This window comes from Acromyrmex echinatior, chromosome 12, assembly GCF_024713525.1.
Source record: "Acromyrmex echinatior isolate Ae372 chromosome 12, ASM2471352v2, whole genome shotgun sequence".
Taxonomy (NCBI): Eukaryota; Metazoa; Arthropoda; class Insecta; order Hymenoptera; family Formicidae; genus Acromyrmex; species Acromyrmex echinatior.
The window spans coordinates 10328449-10355932 of NC_141863.1; the positions used below are offsets into that span (position 1 = coordinate 10328449).

Consider the following 27484-nt stretch of genomic DNA (forward strand, 5'->3'; position numbering starts at 1 on the left):
CATAACACACATTTTGTTCATGTAAAATTAAAGGTGAGATTAAATAAGAGAATATTAAAGTAAAATAAAATATTTTGTTAAGATATATTTAAGATAAATTAAAAAATGTTTATGTTTATATTTAGATAAATGTTTTGTTTAATGCATCGATAAAAATGATTGCATTTCCTGTAGAAATAGAAACAGGATATTGTGATAAATACTTATCATTAAAACAAAAAATAATTAAAATTTACGTTCAAATTATGTATGACTTCTATGACAAAACTTAATAAATATATATATATATATATATATATATATATATACATATATATTGTATATTGAATATAAGTAATTATTTTATTCAACATGTGTGTTGTACAATATTTTTAACTAATTTATTCTTATTTAACACAAATATAAAGACAAAAGTGATAGATAATAATATAATGTATAAATAATGTAATGTCGAAGACAGCATTCGACATGCGTCAATTATTACGGCTAAGTATGTCGGTACTGTGATTTTTTCAAGCTGAGTACTTTATTTAATTAGATACAAATTACTTATTATCTTAGAGAAGACCATATAATACAATATTTATGGAGAACGTAAAAGGATTATTGATCAAATATATAATTTTATAATTCTTATTTTTAATATTAATTATATAAAATTAAAGAAGTTGGAGAAATTGTTTAACGTGTCGATAACTGGTGCCGCCACTATCTCCAAGAATCTGAAGAACTTTTGGTGCAAGAATTCATCTTCTCTTGCGTTCTGTGCAACAATAATCACAAAATACTTATGTCTACCATGGACAACAGAATAAAAAAGGACAACAGAATGAAAAACTACTATGTTTTAGTATATGCAAGGAAAGGAAGCTGAGTAAAGAGTTGATAATAAAAAAATGATACTAAAAAAAACAATTGTGATTGCACATTAGACTCATTGATATGCGATACATTAGATAAATGACTAAGTGACTTCTCATTTATGTGACTAGATTTCTGAGGATCGTCAAAAACTATTCCAAGCTCATTTATATATATTTTTTGCAAAACATTTTCAGTATTTAGAATATTTTCATTAGATTGTAAGTGTACTTGAGCATCTTCATAAAGTTGTTGACTAATTCCTACTTCAGAATTTTTATTAGGTTGCACAAGTCTCTGCTTTTTTTTAAAGATAACCAATAACTAAATAAACTTGTATCTTCATCTCCATCTCTTGCTTAACAAAAGGAATTTAATTTCGCTTCTGACAACTGTCTTTCAAAGGATTGTAATAATGACTATGCTTCAGAAAATTTATGATTTAGCGAGACAGATTCGGGTTGTTGATTTTTATTAAGGGAATGCTGGAGCGAAGGCTGAACTTAATCAAGATCGATTTACAGGTTTTCATTTCCAATATATAAGATACCTACGTCTTTTGAGTTAATGTGATCATGCAAGAAATTCGATCGATTAATTATCGATATTTTTTTCTGTTTTCTACATTACCATCTTAGCAAGGACGAAAACATGTATTAGGCTCGGTTCCACAAATGTAAGATTTATTTTATTTTGTAAAATAGTCCAGTTTTGGAATTGAGAAAAAAACCGGAATTGATAATCTTATATTTGTGGAATCGGGCCTTAGAAATATTAGTATTATGTACACATACAATGTAGGCTACGTTCTAATATACATAGTACGACAAATATGTTCCCGGACAGGGCCTGAAAATCATAATTGAAACAACAATATGCATATTTTTTGGTTTTATTATTCAAAATATTCTCCTCTGGCTTTAATACTTGTTACAGCGATTCAATAGTGATTCAAATGCATGTTCTAGCTCAGTTTGCGGAATTGCCTCTAGTGCCTGTGTAGAAGCTGATTGGATGGTCGGAATGTCATCAAAAAAGCGTCCTTTCAATTTCAATTTCAATTTTGGGAATAATAAGAAGTTGCAGGGGGCCAAATCAGGTGAATACGGTGGATGGTTTAACACAGAGACACGATTTCGAGTCAAACATTGACGGACAATCAATGAAGTGTGACTCGGTGCATTATCATGCAACAAAGACCAATTTTCTGGTTCACGATATTCGGGGCGAATACGATGAATTCTGTCCATCACTGTCAATCGCTTTAAAACTTCAAGATAATATGTACCAGTAATTGTTTGGCCAGTTGGAACAAACTCTTTGTGAATAATACCTTTGCTATCAAAGAATGTGATGAGCATTGTTTTGATTTTTGATGGAACTTTTCGTACTTTTTTTGCTTGTGGTGAATTTTTTGACTTCCATTCCGCACTTTGACACTTAGTTTCTGGATCATATTGAAAGCACCATGTTTCATCACCCGTAACAATTGATTTTAGGAAGTTTGAATTATTTTCTGCGGCTGCAACGATGTCTCTGGAATAATTGATTCTCGCTGATTTTTGATCGCTTCTTAATGTGTGTGGAACAAACTTCGCACAAACCTTCGTTTTACCCAAATCTTCATGTAATATGATTCGAATCGTTTCTCTACTGATATTTAAATAAATTAATATATATTAATATAATATATTATTATATATTATTTAAATAAATTTATAATAAAAATCAACCACATGCGCTTATTAGTTTAGCAGAAATCTCACTTTCTCATATTGGGAACCTATCCCATAATAGATGACCTTATCCTGAATGTGTTATATTATATTTATTATATTGTTAAATGGAAAATTACAATATAACATTGATGTTATATTATTGTTAATTGATGTTTATTAAATATGTGTGTGTGTGTATGTTTTATTTATATTTTTTCTTTATAATGAAATGGAATATCATTAAAGAATATAGTATCTAAATTAACATATGTTTAATTTATAAATATATTTCTTTATATATATAATTTTTAACATGTTTGTTAATTCGTTGATTACCAAGATAAACTTTTAATCTTTACCAAGAGCGAACTCGTGAAAAAGCAACATAAAGTTATCCGTGATTAAAAACATCTTTACGAAGATCTATTCCTACTCAAATGTTTGTGATTTATTAATTGTCATAGCAAAAGCTATTTCGATTGAAAATTGTCTTCTTTTAAATAAAAAGGGTATACGTTTTCACAATATAACGTTATCCGATTTAAAAAAACAATATCTTCTATTTTGTTACCCGTTAAAATTTTACATTTCAGTGATCTGCAAGTTCTATAATCATTAATTTTATTCCATTACAAAGTCCTCCACTAATATTAAGATTTCTTATTAACATAGTGATACAATTTGGTCTTAAACGCAATTCATGAGGCGGAAGAGATGATGGAGATAAAGTATTTAAATAGTCTGGTGATAAAAATTCACTAATATCATCATTATCATCACAATTTACAGCGCTACCTAATATACTTGTATTAATTCGTTGTTCTGTTATATTTAATAATTCAACAACTTGATTAATTTCATTTACATCAATATTTCTTGCAGAAAATATTGCACATTTAGTCATTTTATCAAATTCTTTTTTTCTTATTAAGTCACCATATGTATCTGCATCACTTGGTGCTATACAACATTAGGGATTTGTATATTGTCATTAGAGTCATTTAATTTTCCATCATCCATATCTAACAAAATTTTGCGAATTCAATTTTTTCTGGAAGAACTCACATATTTTTTGTTAAAGAAAAGTTCATAAAATATTTCCATGTAGAACTAAATTTAATAGAAAAATTTATAATTTTACTTTGAGTATCCCCTATTTTAATAGAAAGAAGTTGTCTAAAATCACTGCCCAATATAATAATTTTTCCATCATAAATCATTATTCATAATGACACGTAATGTTCGATCCATAATATCTAAAGCATATGGAGGTACCATTAGTGCTTTATTCCAAATAAAAATATCTACTTCTTTTAAATATTAAGCTTCTTTAGTTTGAATTTTAATAGATGATAAATCAGCAAATAATGGAACTGGTGATCCAAAAGTTTTATGAACTGTTTTTCCAGCGGAAAGTAACTGTGATATCTGTAAAAGCCATTATACATATACGTTTCTTCTGAATTTGAGTTAAATAATAAATAGTTGTGTATATAAATGTTTTACCAGTTCCACCTGGACCATCAATATAAAAACAATTGTTATTATGATTATTATTATTATTTAATCTATTTAATATTAAATCAAATATTTCTTTTTATTTTTCGTTTAATTGATTATATTGTTTGTCACCTATTTCCATAGCTTGTTCAATTGTTATATAATCTTCTTCCTTATTATTTTTTATTAATTGTTCCACTTGTAGAAAATTTGCAAAACTTTTACCTTCAGCAATAAGTAGAGTGTTAATTTGTGCATAAGCTTTCTTTGTAATTCCCAAAATATATAATCTTCTGATATTGCTATTTTAAAGTTTTCCCAAAGTTCTTCTGGATATAATGGTTGGCAATGCATTAAAATACGAACAAATAATTTATGAAGTTGACATCATCTATCCAACAACTTTATTTATAGCTCGTTTCTATTCATCATCATCTTTAATTAGACTTAAAACCAAACATGTCTCTGAAAATGATACATTTTTTCATTTACAGTTTTTAAATCGTTAAAACTTGTAGCTCCTTTAATAGTAAGTAACAATAACCATAAATGAAATAATTTTGTTTGTGGACTAATAGAATACATTCGACCTATACAATTAAAATAATTACTTCTTTTAATCCAATGTGATATATTTCTATACCATTGATTTTTTCTTTTTTAAAAGTATAATATTGTGGAATTTTTGTATATAAATATTTTCTTGCTTCTTATCGCGTAAATTTAATGCAAAATAATTTATTAACATTGTAACTTGATTTAAAGCAGAAGTTAATGCATCTTTAATAGCTTAATTTTCGATGACTACATCTTGTTCATTAAGTAGATATACTGATAAACGTATTATAGCGTGACTTTTATCTTGTAATTTTTTTACCAAATATACATCAGCTAACTTCTACACGTCCAACATAACGAGCTTCAATATAATCACTTATTTCATTTGATTAACGATTATCTTTTCTGTGGGTTGAATTATTATTGCAGCAGCATCATGGCCTTTATAAATATATTTATACAAATATTTAACAGATTTGATACTGGATACTATTTCAACATTAATGTGACAATTAAATATAATATATAACATAATGTAAGACATTATGGAACAACATGACGATTATTAATTTATATTTATATATTTGTTGGACCGTTTAAAAGTTTTACCAGTGTTTCGTCGACGATAATATAGATAAGCATTTTCATCCAATCTTGTTTGATCAAGAAAAACTTTTGGATAATGTTTTGAACATCGTCCATCTATTAAACACCAGTCATCACAAGATCCATGAATCATATGTTTCATGATTATATGTAAATTACGATTCTCACATAGATTAGGAATTTCGGCAAATACATATTTATCAATAATTTCTGGAGTTGTTATTTTAAAATTGTTTTAAAGTGATTAACATATGAATATGTAACCGCGTTTTTGAAATTCTATAACATATACATATGCTATTATTTAATCAAAAAATTTTGGTTTAGTAATTAAATCTATCTAATAAATAAATTTTTTAATATTAAAAACACGAGTGCAAATATTAGGACTATCAGAAGTTTGTTAACCATATAAAAGATTTTCTTCGATTTCATGCCATTTTGGATTACAAGTCATTGTTATAAAGAAATCTGGTTTACCAAATTTAGCAACAATTGTCATTGCATCTTGATAATTCTGTAACATATTACATGGTGATTCAATAAATGTAGAAGGAAGTATATAACCATTTTTCCAATATGTCCATTCAAGTTATTTGCCATATTTTGCATGTAATCTATTAAACCTTGATATGTTTTTAGAACGCAATTCTTTTTAACGAGTTTCACAATAATCCATTCTACCTTTTTCAATTTTTACATAATTATCTACAAGCCATTGTTGATATAAACATCGTCCTGAAAAAGACATTAAATTCATTACGAATAGCCATGTGATATTAACGTATTATCCTCTTAATTATTCGTCTATTATTATTTAATTTTGTTAAATGACGGTGCCATCCTTGAGATAATCATATGGATAAAACAATAGATATATCCATGGTTCAACATTAGAATCCATAATACTAACTTTTTGTAAAGTTTTGGTATTTTTATTACGTATTATAACGTATGATTCTGGAATTTCTCCATCAGCAGTAGTAGAAAATACAGCAGCAACTTTATTTGTTCATTATATCGACATCGATTTATTCCTGGTCTTAAAGTAAATAATAATTGTAATTCTGGTAACGATTTACCAAATTCCATTTCTAATTGTTTTTGATTTTTTAATTCTTCACTCATCATTTGATACGATTGAGCAAATTAATTTTACGCATTATTTATTTAAGATTTTGTATTATTTCAAAATCTAAGTTCTCATTTTGGTCAAGATAATGATTTATTGCTTCATTTGAATCTACAATAAAAAGTTGACCATAAGTTGAATTCCCATTTTGTGTGGCATATAATGTCGTATTAATTTGATAATATAATTATCCTTGTATTTTAAAGCAATACGGACTAGGAGGTCGTCTGTTTTGAAAATTAATCAAATTAGCATTAAAAAAAGCAAATGAAAATGAACTATTGTAATTACGAATAAATTTAAAAGTTATTAAATTTCATATGATTGCCAAGATCTTGCTATATCTTTATTGAATAAGTTTTGAAGAAATTGTGAAAGTTCAGGTAATGGTTCTAAATATACTGCACCATGATTATAACAATCATGAAATGAATTGCCTCTGTTAGATATTTTTTCTGCTACAAAATGTTTTGCGTTACAATGAATGCAAAATACATTCATGGAACCAATATAATATTCCGTGGTAATTTCCTTAATTAATGTTGTAATTTTAATGTTTAAATGAGATTGATTTTTTTGTAATCTCTAATAGGATTGATATTTTACACGTTTTTGTTTTAACAATATATTTTGATTTGTTATTATTTCAGGTAGTTTATTATTTTTAACTACATTTTTTATAGATTCATCGATGACGTTGATATTCTGCTTGTTTTTCACGACGTTGTCATTTAAATTCTTCTTCTTCTTCTAAAGAGCGTTTTATTTTGTTTTGTTATTTTTAAAAATCAAACTGTCATTATTAATATAAATATCATTGTCAATATTATTATTATTATCATTGTATCATAATCATCATCAAATATAAGTATAGTTATAAGTATAATGATATATATATATATATATATATATATATATATATATATAAGTATAATTTTTTTAAATAATAGATTTTTAAATAAATATGTACAGTGTCTGGAAATAATCGCCAAATATTTCATGGGCAAGTAGAGCGGACTAAATAAACTAGTCGAAAAGTCCTCTACCATTTTGTTAAGTTTTCCCTAATAGTTAACGAGATATTAATCCTTAAAGAAAGCCGAATACGCGCGCCCACCCGGCACCCCTACTACTGCAAAGTGTATACGCCTACCGATCGTTTGGCGCGCGGACAGTGGGGAACGGGGATAACCGTCGTCCGAGCTATGGAGGTTCGCGGTATGCGCGGCGCGTATACACTTCGCAGTAGTAGGCCGGACGGACACGCGTATTCGGCTATCTTTAAGGATTAATATCTCGTTAACTATTGGGGACTTACAAAATGGTATAGGACTTTTCGACTCAATTTAGTTCACTCTACCTGTCCATGAAATGTTTGCGATTATTTCGAGACATTCTGTACATATATAATATATACTTATTTTTAAAATAATATTAAAATATATTTTTATATACACAACGTAAATTGATAAAATGTAAAATTTAATTTAAAAATAATTAATAATAATAAATTTTAAAATAAATATTTATGAATAATATTAAATTTAAATGAAAATTTTATATAATATATAGTTATAACTGTTTTATATATCTAAGTATTTTGTGTATACCTGAAATAAAAAAAGAAATATATTAAAAAATAAGTACAACCGTGTAAATGGTAAGTATATAAATATAAAGAACGCTAACAATCGGTCAAAATTAAATATTATAATACAATACAAATTCTTAATTTAAAAACTTTTTTTAATTATCTCAGATGTAACTGTGCACCGAAACGTTCGGATATTAATCACAATCAATTTGAGATGTTGTTAGTACTACGATAAGGCGCCGAAATATTCGGACATTAAGAATTTGTATTGTATCTATAACATTTAATTTTGATCGATTATTGATTTTTATATTTATGTGCTTAGAAATATATTATTTTTAAAGTTGATTAAATATATAAGATAATGTATCAAAAAAAAAGTTCTTATTATGAAATATCGATTTTATTTTGAGTAAATACTAGAAATGGGTAAAATTTTAAAAAATAATAAATTATTTAGATAGAAGATTAATAATCAAATTTTAAGATAGAGTGTTATATAAAATTTAATTTAATCTCTTTTTTTTAAATTAAAAAAATATGAAAAATTACAAAGTAAAAAAATTGAATTTTTAATATAAGATATCTCATGAAATTGATATAACAAAGTGAAAAATATACGAGGGCAAGTCAATAAATTTTTAGAAAAATATAGTAAAACACATTTTTTTTTTGATCGATTCATTTTTCTTTCTCAACATAGTCTCCTTTCAGCTCGATACACTTGATCCAACTATTCTCCAACTTTTTCAAGCCGTCCGAATAATATGATTTGTCCAACCCTTCAAAATAAACCTCTGTTTCGGCGATGAGCTGTTCTCTGGTGGTGAATCTCTTTCCTCCGAATCATTTCTTCAGGTTTGGAAACAGGAAATAGTCGCAGGGAGCTAAATCTGACGAATATGGTAGATGGGGAAGCAATTCGTAGCGGAAATCGTTGAATTTGGCCATCGGTGCCGGGCACGTATGAACCCGTGCATTGTCTTGATGAAAGAGTACTTTCTTCTTTGCCAAATGGGGACGTTTTTTCTTTAAAATGTTGTTGAAACGATCCAATAAGGCTGCGTAGTAATCGCCATTGATCGTTTGCTTCGACGGAAGATAATGGATATGAATTACATCGCGTGCATCCCAAACAACTGTGGTCATCACCTTTCCGACCGACTTCATGATCTTTGCCTTCTTCGGAGCTAGTCACTCGGTGAAGTTCATTGTTTTGACTGTTCCTTCGTCTCGGATGTGAAGTAATGGACCCATGTTTCGTCCACAGTAATGAATCGACGCAGAAATTCATCTGGATTACGTTGAAACATCTCCAAACATTGTTTTGAAATCGTCACACGGTCGCGCATTGGGTCCACAGTGAGCAAACGCGGCACCCATCTTGCCGATAGCTTTTTCATATCCAATTGTTCGTGGAAAATTGAAATCACTGTGCCATGTGATATACCTGTGGCCTCAACAAGCTCTCGCACTTTCACTCGTCGATCAGTCAAAACAATATCGTGGACTTTATCGATGATTTCTGGCGTAGCAACCTCCATTGGAGCGTCCCGAACGAGGTGCATCACATGTGGATGTACGATCACGTTTAAATTCATTCACTCAATTGTATACAGTCACAAACGCTGAAACGCTGGTGCAAATGTACTATGAACATTATTCAACTCGGCTTTGATTTCTTTCGGCATTAAACCTTTCATATGTAGATGTTTGATCAGATGTTTTGATCACTGCACGAAACTCATCTTTTTCCATTTTGCAAAAAATACAAAGGTTCTTCGCTTTAATCGTTTACAGAAATGAAATCACGCGATGAATTCCGCTCAAAATTTGACAGTAATCAGCTGAAAGATGCTACTTGTCAAAAAGTAATGTGACATGACACTGCGAGTGCCCTCTGACAGATTTTCTAAGAACTTAAGGGGATGCTGGAGTGTCCTGTTTTATCATTAAATATTAAATTTCTCGTAACTATGTTTATGGATTGAAAAATCCTTCTCCACAATTAAAATATCGACTACAACGCAATTCGCTATTTGAATACGAAAAACGAAAGAAAATTAAAGACTTACAGTTTTGTTATCAGCTTCTGTAGTCAACACATCACAATATGTGTTGCATATAAGAGTTTCAGATTTTGCACGTTCATAAAAAGTAGCTGGCGAATTGCGGAAAACCTAAACGAACAATCCTATGCTTTTAGAAACGCGATAGGAGTTTTAGTATAAGAGAAAAGCATAACCAAAAATTTCGTTTGTATATTACGAGTGAAATTGATGTGAAGCCATGAAACTAAGCAGTATTTTAGTTCCGCGAAATTCCGACAGCGGCGCTGTCATGAAAAGTGCGTCGCTGAACTATAGAAATGATCTGAATTATCAACCTACTCAGGCCCATATCAATAAACGTGATCTGGTAAAAGTTTTTTCTTTTGAAAGGAAAAATAATAAAATAAATATGATATTAGTTATTTCAATTTTGTTGAAATAATTTCTTCCTAAACAAGAAATATATCATATTATTTACATATGAATACAAATGAAGATAATTATTTTAATTACACTGTTCTGTCTTTTACATACATTTTATTTAGTAAATTATTGATGCATATATATATAATAACATATATATATATATATATATATATATATATGTATGTATATGTATATATGTGTATATGTATATATATATATATATATATATATATATATATATATGCTGCAACCGCACTCACGAGCGTGGCGCAACTTCGTCGCACATTCACAGCTAAGGTTCTCGTAGGCGATCGGATGCCGGGTGACGTTAAACGAAACGTGACAAAAATGCGTCTTCCCGCGATCGCTCTTAAGGGCGGCACATAATTACAAAACAATAGTTGGGCGCCAGGCACGAGCGAGCGTGCCATTCTTTCCAGAAATTACGCGATATTTTCTTTATGCCATTTTTAATGAGCTGCGAATATCGACGGGCTCTCAACCAATAGCTCAGCCTCGGAAATGGCAGAGGGGGCGGTTCATGGTCGAGGATAGCAGATCGTTTGAAGGAGCGAATAGGAGCGAGAATAAAGTACACACGAATTTAACAATAACAAAAGTAACAAATAAATTAAATGAGTCTTCGAGTTTACACATTTACATTTGGCGATACAACCGAGACGATAAATTCTACGTGAGAGCAACAACTGATTTACATAAGACCGAGGTTTTACACTAGGCGTATCAATTTCGTTACATTCTCGCGACACGAGCTCACGCCACACAGAAATACTCTCGCGAATTATACGAATAATTCGCGAGAGTATTTCCTCGCAAATGCTAAGGAATTCGGCAGCTTGTAACGTGGACACGGCGTGACCTCGTGCGCGCTCGCGGAACCTCGCGCTGCTCAGCCGAGATGCAGGGGAAGCTCGAATACGTGCAAGCTCGGCAATACACAATCTCGATACGACAGGATACGCACACTCATCAATTGCGATTATCAATCGACTTTAAGGGCTATGAAACCGAATAAACAGGCAAATCTTACGTTACAGACGCTCAAGACGATACGATACACGACAATACTACGGCCCGAAGCTTCGACGTAACATATGATCCGCGATAAAAGAAAACCCGACACAAATGACGAGGCTGTGGCCTTGGCGGACGCTCCAGAATTATCCCGACGACAAGGGCCGTTCCGGGAGGCGACGCGTACTCTGATCCCGCGAAACTCTAGTACACGATGAGGCCACGTGCACTCACTCTTATATATCCGATATAAATTCGATAGCTACGCCTCCCGGACGCAGAACCCGGCGACTTCACAGAGGTGACGTTCGTCACACCGCGGGTCTCTCGCAGGAGCTCGTTCTAGCTGACCTTGGAAGGCTCGTAATCGGTTGTCGTCCTGCGTCCTCTCGTGTGCTCTCTTCGAGCGGGCCACAGCTCAAGTGCCGGGCGCTAATGCTCCCGGGCACACGCAGGGCTCGTTATCCCCGCGAGGGGGCCTTATCGCGCCTGATTGGCGCGTGGCCCCGCGGCTTTCCGCTAATCGCGGAAACCACGTCATGTCCATCGCATGTCCTGGCGCGCGAAATTCGAGAGATCACAGTAGTCTTTCTCAAGCCGCCTCGTGGCCTCGAGGCGTCTATCCGGGGCTCTCGCCGTCCTTGTAGCGCAGAGTGGCCTTCCCCGTCATGTCGTGCCGATTTTCGATCCGCTTTATGCCTGGAAGAGGGTGCGATAAGAAATGCTTTGCGACAATAAAAAAAAGCGTAACGAATACGGGAAGGATATCACTTGCGTGCGACCCGGGGCCAGGTATCATGCCCCCCGGCGGGTCTGTCCTCAGCGGTCGTCTCTGAACTCTCAATCCTTGTCGTTCTTCCTCCTCTTCTCCCCGGTGAGATTGCGTCACTCCGCCAAGATCGCGGGAGTCGCCGGCCTCTGTAACCCTCGGTACGAGAATACACCGAAACGGGAAAATAAAAACGGCAGCGCGGAGCGCGTAAGGTACACGAACGACGACGCGGGAAAAGCGTAGGTGCGTCCGCCCCCAAAATGTGAGAGGACCCAGGACGCTATACTGCACTATTCGGTCAGGCCATGCGGCCCTTGTGACAGACGGAAAACATCACGTCACAATGCATATATAATCTTTTACTTTTCTTAGTCTTATGTGATGTCTTCTTTATTCAACATGCCTTCTTTATTCACATGTTGAATAAAGAAGACATCGCGGAATTATTGGAGTTAAGTCATTCCAGTTTAAAATTATGCATCTCGTTCCTGAGATGCACGTCCGCGCGCGATCCAGCGGTTCAGCCATCGACTGTTGAGCGGTTGTAAAGGAAAAATAGGCAGCATTTCAGAAATTGACTCGAAATGTGTAACTAGTTCCGAGCACACTGAAGTACACATATAATTTTTATAATTTTATAAAAATATATTTGAAGTAATATGTTCATTAATAACGTTATTTATTTTAAAAAAAAATTATGAAAAAAAGGAAAAAGCAGGATCATAGGATCCTCAACATTCTGATCTCGCACCTAACGCCCAAGACCACGCTGAGTTTTTGCGGATCACCTCTATGAACGCGGTACATAAAGTACACGGAAACTCGTAAACTATATCTCGTCAACTATCACTAGCAAAAATGATTTGAAATCATTTTTACTATTATACATTAATGAGAAAGGTATATGATTAACCCTTTCATTTACAATATCATGTGAGACTCGTGGTAAAGAAATCGGGCCAAACATAAGTATCATTGATGAGAGCCGTGGTACGTCTATCGGGCCAAACATAAACAACACGTTCCAGGCTGTTAATTATGGCACTCGCCATCAAAACTTAAATCGTAGGGCAAAGCGTTAATATAATTTAATAAAAATTATGTATTATCTAGAATGTCTCTTTTCCCCTTATGATACACGCCAAGCGGCCGAGATCACCGACAAAATATTTTCGGTCACTAGAAACAAGCGATCACAGAGAGAAGGACAGAGAAAGGCTCATTGTTTTGCTAGACGAGCCCAGTTCGGCATGTCCGCGCGGAGACTCATCGATTACAATCGGAGCTTCTATCCGTTTTTGTTTTTTTTCTCGCTCTATCGAAACAACAGAAATTGAAAGAATTTTAAATCATAAACACGGTTGCCAGTTCTTCGTTTTTTTTTTGACAGTCTTCGGTTTCTTGGATTAATGTTCAATACTCCAGCAGATGTGAAAATCTCCAATTTTTGTCGTCTGCTGGAGTATTAAATATTAGTCCAAGCAACCGAAGTCTGCCAAAAAAAAAAAAACGGAGAACTGGCAACTGTATTTGTGAATTAAAATTCTTTCATTTTTTTTTTTATTAAATTATATTAATTATATATCTTTCTCATTAATGTATGATAGCAAAAATGATTTCAAAACGTAAACATTGATGAGATATACAATAGTTTACGACTTTTCGTGCATTATATGTACCGCGTTCGTCGAGGTGATCTGCAAGAACTCAACGTGGTCTCGGGCGTTGAGTGCAAGATCAGAATATTGAAGATCTTATGTTTGATTCTGCTTTTTCCTTTTTTCATAATTTTTATTTAATAAATAACGTTATTAATAAACATATTACTCCAAATATACTTTTTATAAAATTTCAGAAATTATATACGTGTACTTCAATGTGCTCGAAATTAGTTGCGCATTTCGAGTCGATTTCTGAAATGCTGCCTACTTTTCCTTCACAACCGCTCGACTCTTGACGGCCGAACCGCTCACGCGTGGACGTGTATCTCAAGAGCGTCATAATATACGAAACATGCTGCGACCATACCTTCCAGCAAATTGTCATGAAAATATTTTCCTTCCTACATAATATTGTATTTTATTAATAATAGTGATTGAACATCATATTAATAATTTAATGCATTTTACTAAATGTAGTGTACTTTTAAAATATTACTTTATTATTTTTATGATTCAGTTTCAAAGAGTTACTGATCACATTTTTGTGCCACAGAATGTAATATAAAATTTTACTTTACCGCGTCATATATCTGGTCATCTATTTGTATTTTTTTTTTAGTGGAATAAATATATCTGGAGAATACACTTAAATGACGTATCAATAATAGAACTTCAAAGATAATAGAGAGTTTTTTTACAATAACGTGAATATAGATACGGTGAACGCCTTTTCTTAATTAGTCGCTAAGGAAAAGATAATGTGACCATGATATCGATTATGTATCTTTTTTTTTAGAGTGAAAAATAAATATTTTTTGTATGTATGCGTATAGGTATATATATATATATATATATATATATATATATATGCATACATATATCATTTGCGTGACGCTGTATGTGTAGAAAACAACAGCGTTATACGAGTCAATCAGCTGTAACCAGTATGACCCGCGTTCACAGTATCGTTGCCGCGCAACAGTACTGTGTAGTGTAGTAGTGTTCTATACCTAACCATATATATGTGTATATGTGTGTGTGTGTGTGTGTGTGTGTGTGTGTGTAATGTGTATATGCATGTATATATATATATATATATATATATATATATATATATATATATATATATATATAAGGAGTATAAATAAGTTTCCGCCATTTTTTATCAAAAATTGGGCATTTATTGTGAAAGAACGGTACATAATGTTTTATTCGAAGTATTGTCCATCGCTAGCCACTACTTTTTCCCATCTTTCTGGCAGCATACGGATACCGCATCGGAAGAACGCTTCATCTTTTGAAGCTATCCACGAATCGACCCAATTTTTGGTATTATATCTTCATATGATGTGAAGTGTTGCTCAGACAGGCCATGTGCCATCGATCGAAACAAGTAGTAATCAGAAGGAGCAATGTCTGGTGAATACGGCGGGTGGGATAAAACTTCCCAATTGAGTGTTTCCAAATAGGTTTTGACCGGCGCCGCAACATGTGGACGAGCATTATCATGCAGAAGAATAACTTTGTCGTGTCTGGAGTAATAGTGGGCGCGTTTTTCCTTGAGTACTCGGCTCAATCTCATCAATTGTGTTCGGTAGAGAGCCCCAGTAATGGTTTCGTTCGGTTTGAGCAACTCATAATATACGACACCAAGCTGATCCCACCAAATACATAACATGAGCTTTTTTCCATGAATGTTCGGCTTGGCTGTTGTTGTTGAAGCATGGCCAGGTGGTCCCCATGATTTTTTCTTCTTTGGGTTATCGTAGTGAATCCATTTTTCATCACCAGTGACTATACGATGCAAAAAACCCTTTCGTTTGTGCCTGGCAAGCAGCATTTCACATGTGAAAAATCGGCGTTCAACGTTTCTCGGCGTCAGTTCATATGGAACCCAATTTTCTTGCTTTTGAATCATTCCTAATGATTTTAAGCGATGTGAAATTGCTGGTTGAGTCACTCCTAATGTAAGTGCAAGTGCTTCTTGCGTTTGGCACGAATCTTCATCCAATAATGATTCCAATTTCGCGTCTTCGTACACTTTCGGCCTTCCGCTACGTTCTTTGTCTTCGACGTCAAATTCACCGTTCTTAAACTTTTGAAACCACTCACGGCAACTTCTTTCACTTAAGGCAGCCTCACTATATGCTTCTACAAGCAATCGATGCGCCTCAGCTGCAGATTTCTTCAAATTAAAGAAGTAAATCAAAAGCTCCCGCAAATGACGTTTATTCGGCTCAAAACTCGACATTTTCGCACGAAAAAAGATATATGATGCTGATACAAAATCGCTAATATTTCAAGGTTATGTTGTTACCAGATGTCCAATCTTACGATATGACGTTTTACAGCAGACAATTTTAACCATAACATACTGGTGACACCATCTTTTGTCAAACGGCGGAAACTTATTTATACTCCTAATATATATATATTTATATAGTGTTTTGTGTCCACAAAATAGAAAAAATGTAGTAGCAGAATATTGTCTGCCTTTGATAAGAGAAGATTGTGGGTGCTTTCTAACAAGCGACTCAGTACAATACAGTACAATATCTCATCCTTGTATTAGCGAACAAGATTGTAATGATGCACCGTGTTACACTGTCTCTTGTTGGAAGGCACTCTAGAAGGCCAAAATTGGTTATTGTGATGTGTGTTTCTTATTGGAAGGCACCCTATAAAGCCAGAATGAGAAAGGTTAGCATCTTTATGTTATTCGTGAAAATATCACTTTTATTTATCATACAAGTGATATGATTAAATGTTATAACAATAAATTGCGCTTTGCCTAATTATGATCCAATATCAGAGGCGTCCATCGTGGACTGGCTAGCTATAACAAAATGTCTAGTTATAGACAAATGCCAGAGGCGTTCATCGTGGGCTGACTATATTTAATTTACTGTCAGAGGCGTTAATTGTGAGCTGGCTAACTATAACAAAATGCCACAGTCATAAATCGTGCTTTGGCTAGTTACAAATAAATATCAGAGGCGTTCATCGTGGGCTGATTATATTTAATTTACTGTCAGAGGCGTTAATTGTGAGCTGGCTAGTTATAACAAAATGCCATAATCGTAAATCGTGCTTTGGCTAGTTACAGATAAATGTCAGAGGCATTCATCGTGGACTGACTATTTTTAATATATTGGCAGAGGCATTCTGTTATCAAATTTGGTGAAATACAATTACGGAACCAATTTGTAGAATTTTGCGTCTGCAATTAAAGAAATATGAATAGATGTATTGTCATGATGGAATCAAAAGTTGATTGCTTGACATGATCGAAACAAAGAAACTAATGAAGAAAAAAAATTGAATATCAGTAAACAGTTTCTTTGAAACCTTACAACTTTTGTCTAAAATGTTTTTTCTAAAAACGTTATGTAATGGCCTTATAGCACAAGAATGGCCGTAATTTAATCATAGAAGAGAACGTGAATCATAGGTCAACGTATTATATCTTGGCGTACTATGCATGCCGATACAAGTATAATTTACATTCCTTTACGATTATAGTTATAGTCACCTTTATGTTCAGCTCCTAAATCCGGAGTCTTTTTGGACACCCTATATAATATATATGTTATACATATATGTATATATATATATATATGTATATATATATATTAGGTGTTGGAATTAATTCGTAGCGTTTTACAAGTGATGGGAAGTACTTTCATTAATGTATTTTTTAATGCTCATGTGAAATAAATAACATTCTTTCATTAAAAAACGCTACGAATTAATTCCAACACCTAATATATATACAACATATAATACGTTACATAGTCAATAGTCACATGCATAATTTTTGTACGATGCTATACGTTTATGAAATGTATGTAAGTATATTATATTCAAAGTGTTTTAGCAAATATATACACTTACAGGTCAATGTACGTTACTAACAGCAAGTTACAATAAGTATATTTTTACTAAATGAACACTCTGACTGTGACTTAGATATTTTCGGATGCAACCATGTATTTGAAATACATGTATACACGTGTAATGTAATAGCACTTTTTTCTTTATTCCCAATGTCATTTTAACTTAGAATGTAACATGTATTGTCAGTACGTAAATACATTGCACATACATATGTAACTATTCCATCTCTTTTTATTATTTAATGGGCCTTTTACAATTATAAGCCATAAATCAGCCATAAATAAGAAGTCAAACGCTAAAAATTGGCTGTGGTTGATCAATTTTTAGCTTCTGACTTCTAATTTGTAACTAATGTATTATTGTAGAAGGCCCATAATAAAAAGAGATAGAAGTTACTCATACTTAGCTTTTCATGCAGATATAATATAGACCTAGTCTATTAGTGAATATTAGAATTATATTTTATGTGCATTATGATGTGTACACACATTATAAAATATATTTCTAATTCATATTCACATACGTATGTAGCTACTTCATCTCTTTTTGTTACGTATAACAAAAAGGTGTACTGATGTTCTCTTTTTTCTACGTTTAATAAAAAGAGATATATTTTTTTATGATCAAATATTAGTGATATATACTTTTATATTTTCAATATCAGAATATACAACGAACATAAATCAAAGCTAACGATAGTCGAACACAGATGATCAGACGTAACATCTTAAAAAAAATAATCAAATTACGAATCCTCTGATAAATCCTCATTTTATGTGTGTATATATATATATATATATATATATATATATATATATATATATATTATATATATATATATATATACACGCATTATATATATATATTATATATATATTTTATATATGTATATAATTTTAATATTGCACATTTAAACACAGAGAATGCATAAATAGCTTAGCATTGATAACTTCTATCTGCAACGTATGTATATTCACACATTATAGTACATATATGCAATATTGTATAATGTTGCCTATGTGTGTATTATATTTAAGTACATCACTAATATTTTAACATGATTAACTTCTACATATTTTTATTAAACATTGCAAAAAATGGTATAGCTATGTATATTATATGTGTAATATCTATGTATAGCTAATACATATCACATCCTGACCTAAAATGACATTGTACGACAGGAAAAATGCTATTATATAGGCCCATGTGTCAATGTACACTGTCAATACTGAAAATCTATAGTTACGTATTTTCAGTACTCGCAGTGAATATCGAAATACAGTTGTAGTATCACTTTTTCCTATGATCAATATCATTTAGGGTTGAGTCAAGATGTAACATATATTATTGTCAATATATGGACACGTGTTTCATATATATATATATATATATATATATATATATATATATATATAAATGAATACGACATTGCACATACATAATGTAACTCTTTTTACTCTGTCTAATAAAAAGAGATAGATACTTATAGTACTTATACATTACTAATATGTCGACTATATATCTAATATAGAAAATTGTATGTACATTATACTATGATAATTCTAACATTGTTGTAATATATAACAAAACATTATTAGTGAATATAAATTATAATTATATTTTATATGTATTATAATGTACATATACACATTATAATGTACCCAAAATATAATTTTAATATTGCATATATCATTAATTCACTGACATGTTTATGTTTTCACTAATATGTCAATAATAGTATAATATTTTTTGTGTATTGTGTATATACACATATATTATAATACACATAAAATGTAATTGTAATTCGTATTCATGAATGTCTTTTTATATACAACGTTAGAATTATATTTTATATATCATTATACACATTATAATATAAAATTTTAATATTGCATAAAAATGGACGTAGAGAATATCTGCATGAATATATATATATATATATATATATATATATATATATATATAATGATATTCATTTATGATAATATATTATCGTAACCTAAAATGGCATTGGATGTAAGAAAAAAGTGCTATTACGGTTTCGTATCGATATATCTATTAATTAAAAATCTGTATTTTATGTATATTACAGACTTTTAGTACTGGTGATATATATTAGAACACGGCCTACATTGCATGTGTATATAATACAACTAAATATGTATATAATGCAACTAAATTTCTAAGGTCTGATTCTACAAATATAAGATTAACTTCAATTATGTTTATTTTTTTTTCAATTCTAAAATAGGAAAATTTTTCAAAATAAATCTTACATTGTGGGACCGACCCTAATATACGAAAATGATAATGTAGGAAACGGAATAAAAATATCGATAATTAATCGATTGAATTTCCTGCATGGTCATATTAACTTCAGAGGGCGTAAGCAGCTTATACATTGGAAATGAAAACCTGTAATATCGACCTTGATCAACTTCGGCCTTCGCTCCAGCATCCCCTTAACTTGCCCTCGTATCAATATTGCTATTAAAAAATTTTTTTTAATGTTTCTAAAATATAATTAGTTTCTAATATAGTTAGTGTGTGCGCAAAATAAGTAGGGGAGATCAAGGCTAGTTGTCACAATCTTTGATTAATGATTTTTAGAAAAAAGTGGATGTCTGATTTTGAAATATTATATACGTTATAATATACCTACATCTTTTAGGTATTTAAAAAAATATTATATCGTGAATTCATCATAACGTCAAAATAAGTTATTTAATTTTAAATAAAGCTACGAAAATGTGACAATTAACCCCGTGTTCTGGGTTGATTGTTACACGTTCTAGGATTGGCAGTAGCATATTTGTTATGAATAACACATATAAAAAAGTACAGTTTTTATTTTAATATCTATTCTATAGTTTGAGAAATAATTATGATATTAATTACAAATAAAATAATTATTTTAATTATAAAATACATAATTTATATTTATATCATAGTTTCTATATGAAAAATGAAAAAAACATATATATCTGTATGAAATATAATATATTTGTAATGTATGTTCTCTAAAACGTATTTTCTAAAGATATTAAAATTAATTGTCACCTAACCTCGTCTTATTTTGATCAATCTACCCCACATAGCCATTTTTAATAAAAAGATATTATATTCACAAACTTTAGCAGGATAATAGTTAATTAATTGTAGCAAAGATCTTCTAAGACATGTCATTTTTTATGAATATAGGAATATTGCGACTAATAATGTCAAAGACTAGTTAGACAATAAAATAGATGATAAGAAAAATTTACTCACCAATTTCATTTTTTTTTAAATTGTTATAAATAATATATACAATGCTTGTGGTACAATTATTTTACACAATAAATTATTTTACACAATAAATTAATATTATATCAGTAATCTACAATTAAAAAAAGAAATTTTTCTGCAATGTCCTGAGTTTGCATTTTATCAACCCTGTACGACAACCAGCCCCAGTCTCTCCTATACTTTTATTTTATAATAAATATACATTTTTTGTTATATTAGACATTTATCTCATAATAAAAAACTTTCTACTATATGGCGGCTATTTCCTGTCGGATGTTGGCCTTAAGTTCGTCTAGGGTCCTTGGCTTGTTGACATAAACCTTTGATTTCAAATAGCCCCACAAAAAGAAGTCTGGAGCCGTTAAATCTGGTGAACGCGGTGGCCATTCAAAATCACCATTTTTTGATTAGTAATTTTTTTTGGATTAGTAAGTGCCTCACCAGTTGAAAATCTTTCATACAAACGATACAATGTGTTCGCGGAAGGCGCACTTTTCACTTTATTTATTTTTCTCCATGCACGTTGAGTTTTAACAATTGACTTGTTTTGTTGAATGAAAATTTCAACAATCTGAGAGCGTTCGCGTGGCGTGTACTGCTCCATGGCAAAAATTTCCTTCGACTGACGCTTCAAACGCGCTACGTCGTTACTCGATCTAACATCTCTGTCAAAAGTTACAATGTTACCAGATCTTTCCGTCGAATATGGCCAACTCTGTATATTTATAAGATTATTAAAACGAAAAATTATGTATAGATATTGTGGGAAATCTGACTCAATGGATAAGTCAGAGTTCTTTTGACAAGCCCACGCTTGTCGTGTGATGTGATAAAGAAATTTACAATCGAGACTTAATTTGTAACTGTAAATATAATATTTATTTCACGAGTACAATTTTATACGAACGTACAGGACGAACACCTCTATTGATCTCTTAATATAATATTTCTTTTTTTATTATTTTTTTTTACGCTGCTAAGCAACTCGTTACCAACACAATCCTTAAGCTTACTACGCTCGCTGCGCTAGTGAGGCATTAAGAATTCCCCACATACTCCCCCCCGAGTGACAACGAATCCGGCACTTAGATCTACCTTATAAAATATATACAACGTGTCATATAAAATATCTTAAAAGTATATGACAAAAATTAATTACATTTTTGGAAGATCTGTTACAATTATAAGGCGAAAGTCACCTTCCTCTTCGGGCGCGCATACGTTTTCAAAGTTGGTCGCTCGTTGCTAGACGAATTAGCTGTTTGCCCTGTTTCTAGAATCGCACTACACAAATCATCGCGTATGCCATACGCTGGCTTCAAATTCTCGACTGATACACTGCGCTGTGCACCATTAACTTCAATATCGAAAACTCGATCCGAAACACGATTTATAATCTTGTGAGGGCCGGTGTAAGGACGCTCTAATGCTCTCTTGGTACCGCCCACCCGTAGAAAAATATGGGAACAAGAATATAAATTTTTAAATACGAATGCGCGTTTCTTGTGCTTATGCTCTATTGAAATTGGCTTAACTTTGCGCATATGCTCGCGGAATTCCTCCATGAAAATTTGCGGACTAGGAGTGAAGTCGTCCGGCAGTATAAATTCTCCGGGGACGCGCAGTGTCGTTCCATAGACAAATTCCGCAGGCGATGCGCCGGTGTCAAGGCGGACATGAGTACGCAGATCTAATAATACGGTCGAAAGTACTCGTGACCAACCTTCATTGGCATGACACATAATAGCAGCTTTTAAGCTTCTATGCCACCGCTCAATATCGTTCGAAGCGGGATGATACGTCGTGGTACGAATTCGTTGACAGCCGATCAGCTGAAGAAGTGTCGTAAACAGTTGCGCTTCAAACTGAGTACCTTGATCAGTAGTTATTGTTTTGGGTGCTCCAAAATTTGCTACCCAGTTGTCATAAAACGCGCGTGCCACTGTAATGGCTTCAATATCTTTCACAGGTATTGCTACTGGCCAACGCGAAAATCTATCAATCATCGTCACACAATATCTGTACCCGTCCGACTCAGGCAAGGGACCTATTAAATCCATATGAACGTGCTCGAAACGCCCGTCGGGTGCGACAAATTTTTCAGGATGTAATCGAACGTGTCTGGATATTTTTGACTGCTGACAGTCAAGACAATTCTTACACCATTTTGTAATATCGCGATGCATGTTGGGCCACACATATCGTTGACGAATTACCCGATCCGTGACTTTAGGGCCCGGATGAGCCGCATCATGGAATAAATGAAAAACGCGATCTCGTAAAGATGCCGGTATATAGGGACGGATTGCCTCGCCAGTCATTTCGCAGTAAAGTGTAGTATGCGTCGGCCCCCATTGAATTCGCTTCATAGAAAGCGGAAAATCAGGAGATTCGCGAATAGATCGTAGTTCCTCGTCTTGTTCTTGTTTCTGTGCAAGTTCATTAAGTTCGATCTCAACAGGTAAACGAATGGCTTCGATGCGGGAAAGGGAATCCGCCACAATATTATCTTTACCCGATAGGTATTCGATACGCGTAGTGAACTGCGAGATGAACGAAAGTTGCCTCTGTTGCCGAGGTGACGCTTTTTCGGAACGTTGCAAAAACGCGTAGATGAGAGGCTTGTGATCGGTCACAATTTTGAAATTTCGCCCCTCGAGGAAATATCGAAAATATTTGATTGCCTCGGCGATCGCCGTAAGCTCCCGATCGTACGCGCTGTAGTTCTGTTGTGCCGAATTTAATTTGCGCGAAAAGAATGCAAGCGGTTTCCAAAAATCGTCTAAACGTTGTTCGAGGGCGGCCCCGATGGCGAAATCTGACGCGTCACAAACGAGGCGCGTCTCGGCTGCGTCGGAGGGGTGAGAGAGTATAGTCGCGTTGCCCAGACTCTCCTTGCACTCATTGAACGCTTCTTCAGCCACCGGCGTCCATATGATTGGCCGTTTGTCATTTTTGCGTGAATCGCGAAGGTACTCATTCAATGGTGCCTGAACGATAGCTGCATTATGTAGTAATTTACGATAGAAATTGACAAGCCCAAGAAAACGACGCATTTCGACTATAGTGTTAGGCCTTGGAAATTCGCGAATAGCCTGAATTTTATCGAGTGTTGATTTACACCCTTCGCTGTTAATCGTAAATCCGAGGAATTCTAATTCCTGCTTGCCAAACTCGCATTTATTTACATTGAGTCGTAAATAAAATTTTTTTAATCGCTGTAACACTATGCGTAAATGAACTTCGTGTTCTTCAAGAGACGTCGACGCTATGAGTATGTCGTCGATGAATGCAAACACAAATTCCAGATCGCCTAGAGCGCGGAAGATTTGACGCTGAAATGTTTGACTCGCGTTTCTAAGACCGAGTGTCATGAATTTATATTCGAACAACCCAAAAGGCGTAATGACAGCCGTTTTCGGAATATCTTCCGGCGCCACTGGAATTTGATTGTATGCCTGATACAGATCTAGCTTAGAAAAAATGACTTTCCCACGCAAATTGGAGGAGCAATCGTGCAAATGCGGTACGGGAAATTTATCCGGCACAGTAATTGCGTTAAGACGACGGTAATCGCCGCAGATCCTCCATGATCCGTCTTTTTTCGGTACTATGTGAATGGGACTTGCCCATGGACTACTGGACGGACGGCAAATACCGGCTTTGACTAGCCGTTGAAATTCAGCCTTTGCCGCTTTTAATTTTTCCGGACTTAACCGCCTGGGACGCTCAGCAACCGGCGGGCCCGTGGTAATGATATGATGACGAACATCGCTACTGCAATTCGGAGTTACCTGTTCTAAACCGGTGACCTCCGGAAATTCAGATAAGATACTCGCGAATTTCGTACTGGGTTTGACTGTGCTAATGGCAAGCTGTGGTACCGATTTAACAATGCCCGACACGTACACATTATTTTGTGAATCGATGAGTCTACGACCTTTAAGGTCCGGAAGGAGACCATAATGTGCAATCAGGTCGGCCCCAATAATCGGGTACGTAACTGATGCTACGCAGAAATTCCATGTGATCGGGCGTATCCCTAAATGTAGCGTTCGGAACGACTCCCCATATGTATCTATACACGTATTGTTTGCCGCGTAAAGTTTGAAATTGGTCGGAGTTTTGTTCTTCGCGTAAGTGCTGGGAAGCAGCGAAATTTCCGCCCCCGTATCTACAAGGAATAACTCTCCGGTGACTCGATCTCGGATGTGGAGACGGACAGAAGAATCGACGCCCGCCATACCTGTCTCCTCGGTGGCAGACGATTCTATTCCCCCGCCTTTTCGTCCGTTAAAATCTTGGGCTTTGGCCAAGGGCACGGGAATTTTTCAGTTCCCTTACAGACTCGCGCTTGTTTCCCAAAAGTACGATGCGGCCAGCAGACACGAGAGTTTCTGCTTTTGGAACGCTTACGATTTTTATTTATCTTGTCTCTCGTCTGAGATCTGCTGTATCGCTTGACCTCAGCAGCGAGGGTAGCAATATCAGCGGCCAGACCGTCGATCCTGGCTTCTAAGTCGGACGGTTTAGACTCTGACGACGATACGGCGGCACACTGCGCAGAATCACCCACGGTTTCAACTATTTTATCCGCCATTTTGGCTAATTTATCCAGATCCGTACTTTCGGTAGTCGCAAGAATGCTTCTAATGTGCGGTGATAAATGTTCAAAGAACACAGTTTTTATTACGGCGTCGTCACATCGTTTGTCAGAGTTTAAGTTACGAAGTCGACTGAGAATCTGCGACGGTTTCCCTGATGTAAGCACTTGGCCTTTTATTAATTGTCGCAGTTGACTTTCTGCTGACGCTGAAAAATTTTCAATGATACGCTGTTTTAATTTGGTATATGGTTCATTAATATCGGGTTCCGCGATGAGATCTCTGCAGCACGCGATAGCTTCTGCGTCCAGAGACATAATCACGTGATGCGCCTTAGTCTTTGCTCTGTGATTCGAGCGGCCTCGAAAGTGGCCTCGACTTGAATGAACCATATCACCGGATCTTTAATTAAGAACGGCGGAATTTTCGGAACTCTATATGAATCCACGCGCGCGACATTGCCTGCCACCTTGCCCTGCATCTGCTGAAGCATCGCTTGCAGTTGCATCACTTGCTCCTGCAATTCCTCGTTGGTAGGAGGAGCCATGACTATACGTGACGAAGTTCGCGAACAATCAGTACTTCCTAACGACCTTAAATATTAATCGCTTACGCGCGCGCTATAAAAATTTCGATCGCTCAAAGTTAATTTGTCAATAATGGAGAAATTGTTAATTGACGTTCGTATAATTGACCTCGTGAAGAAAAGCGCGGAAGATCTACTTTCCTGTTTACCAGATTACGCACGCTTAAAAACTAACGCGCTGCATACACAACTTGCCCGACTGCTATGCGGCGAAGTCGTCCTTCACAGGTCGTCCTTGACAGATCACAATGGCGGCGACGGCGATGACGTCCTGAACGCCGGCTCCTGGGCTGATTCGTGCAGTTCCCACGTCGGCGGAACGCTGAGCGCCTGTCGTTGGATATGTCTCTGCGGTGTTTCCAACGGCGAGAATTTTCCATTGGCCCCGGCCTTAACGATGGGGCCTTGCGACAGGTCACAAAATCGACGATGAGCTTGCTGCTGCTTACGACGTCGGCGATGGGCCTCCTTGTCGGCTACTACGTCGGCGACGAGCTTCCATATCGGCTACGACGTCGGCAATGTGCACTTCTGCTCGGTTCGAAACCAAGTTAGTTCGTCTCGATGTTGCTCGAACGACAGTTACCAGTTAATCGCTTCTTCCTCTCGATCACATCGGCCTTTAGATCTTGTCGGCCTTTTGTATCACGATGGCCTTTCGTACCACAACGACCTTTCATATCACATCACGTCGGGGTCACCAATGTGGGAAATCTGACTCAATGGATAAGTCAGAGTTCTTTTGACAAGCCCACGCTTGTCGTGTGATGTGATAAAGAAATTTACAATCGAGACTTAATTTGTAACTGTAAATATAATATTTATTTCACGAGTACAATTTTATACGAACGTACAGGACGAACACCTCTATTGATCTCTTAATATAATATTTCTTTTTTTATTATTTTTTTTTACGCTGCTAAGCAACTCGTTACCAACACAATCCTTAAGCTTACTACGCTCGCTGCGCTAGTGAGGCATTAAGAATTCCCCACAATATGTTATACATATGTTTACATATTTTATTTATATCTGTGTGTTTGATAAAGATACTCGCCTTTATTATGGAAATAGTATAATATATAACTTGTAAATAAGTAATTATAATGTGGAAGTAATTATAATGTTCTGGTTGGTATTGAAGTACTCACTATTGAAGTTGATTACTATAACATTACGAATAATGATATTA

The 27484-nt window shown here is 34.2% G+C and overlaps 1 protein-coding gene and 1 pseudogene across 1 annotated transcript; both read right to left on the bottom strand.

Annotated features, from left to right (window-relative positions):
* Positions 1 to 1404: 1404 nt before the first annotated feature.
* Positions 1405 to 5199, bottom strand: LOC147907868 (uncharacterized; annotated as a pseudogene).
* Positions 5200 to 25372: 20173 nt separating this feature from the next.
* LOC147907869 (uncharacterized) lies at positions 25373 to 26023 on the bottom strand. Its single transcript, XM_087412061.1, has one exon. It carries the CDS (start codon positions 26021 to 26023, stop codon positions 25373 to 25375), a length of 651 nt encoding a protein of 216 aa, XP_087268187.1.
* Positions 26024 to 27484: the final 1461 nt, after the last annotated feature.

Excerpts from the sequence above, each read along its gene's own strand:
- LOC147907869 (XM_087412061.1), bottom strand. The coding sequence starts at position 26,023 with ATGTCTCTGGACGCAGAAGCTATCGCGTGCTGCAGAGATCTCATCGCG.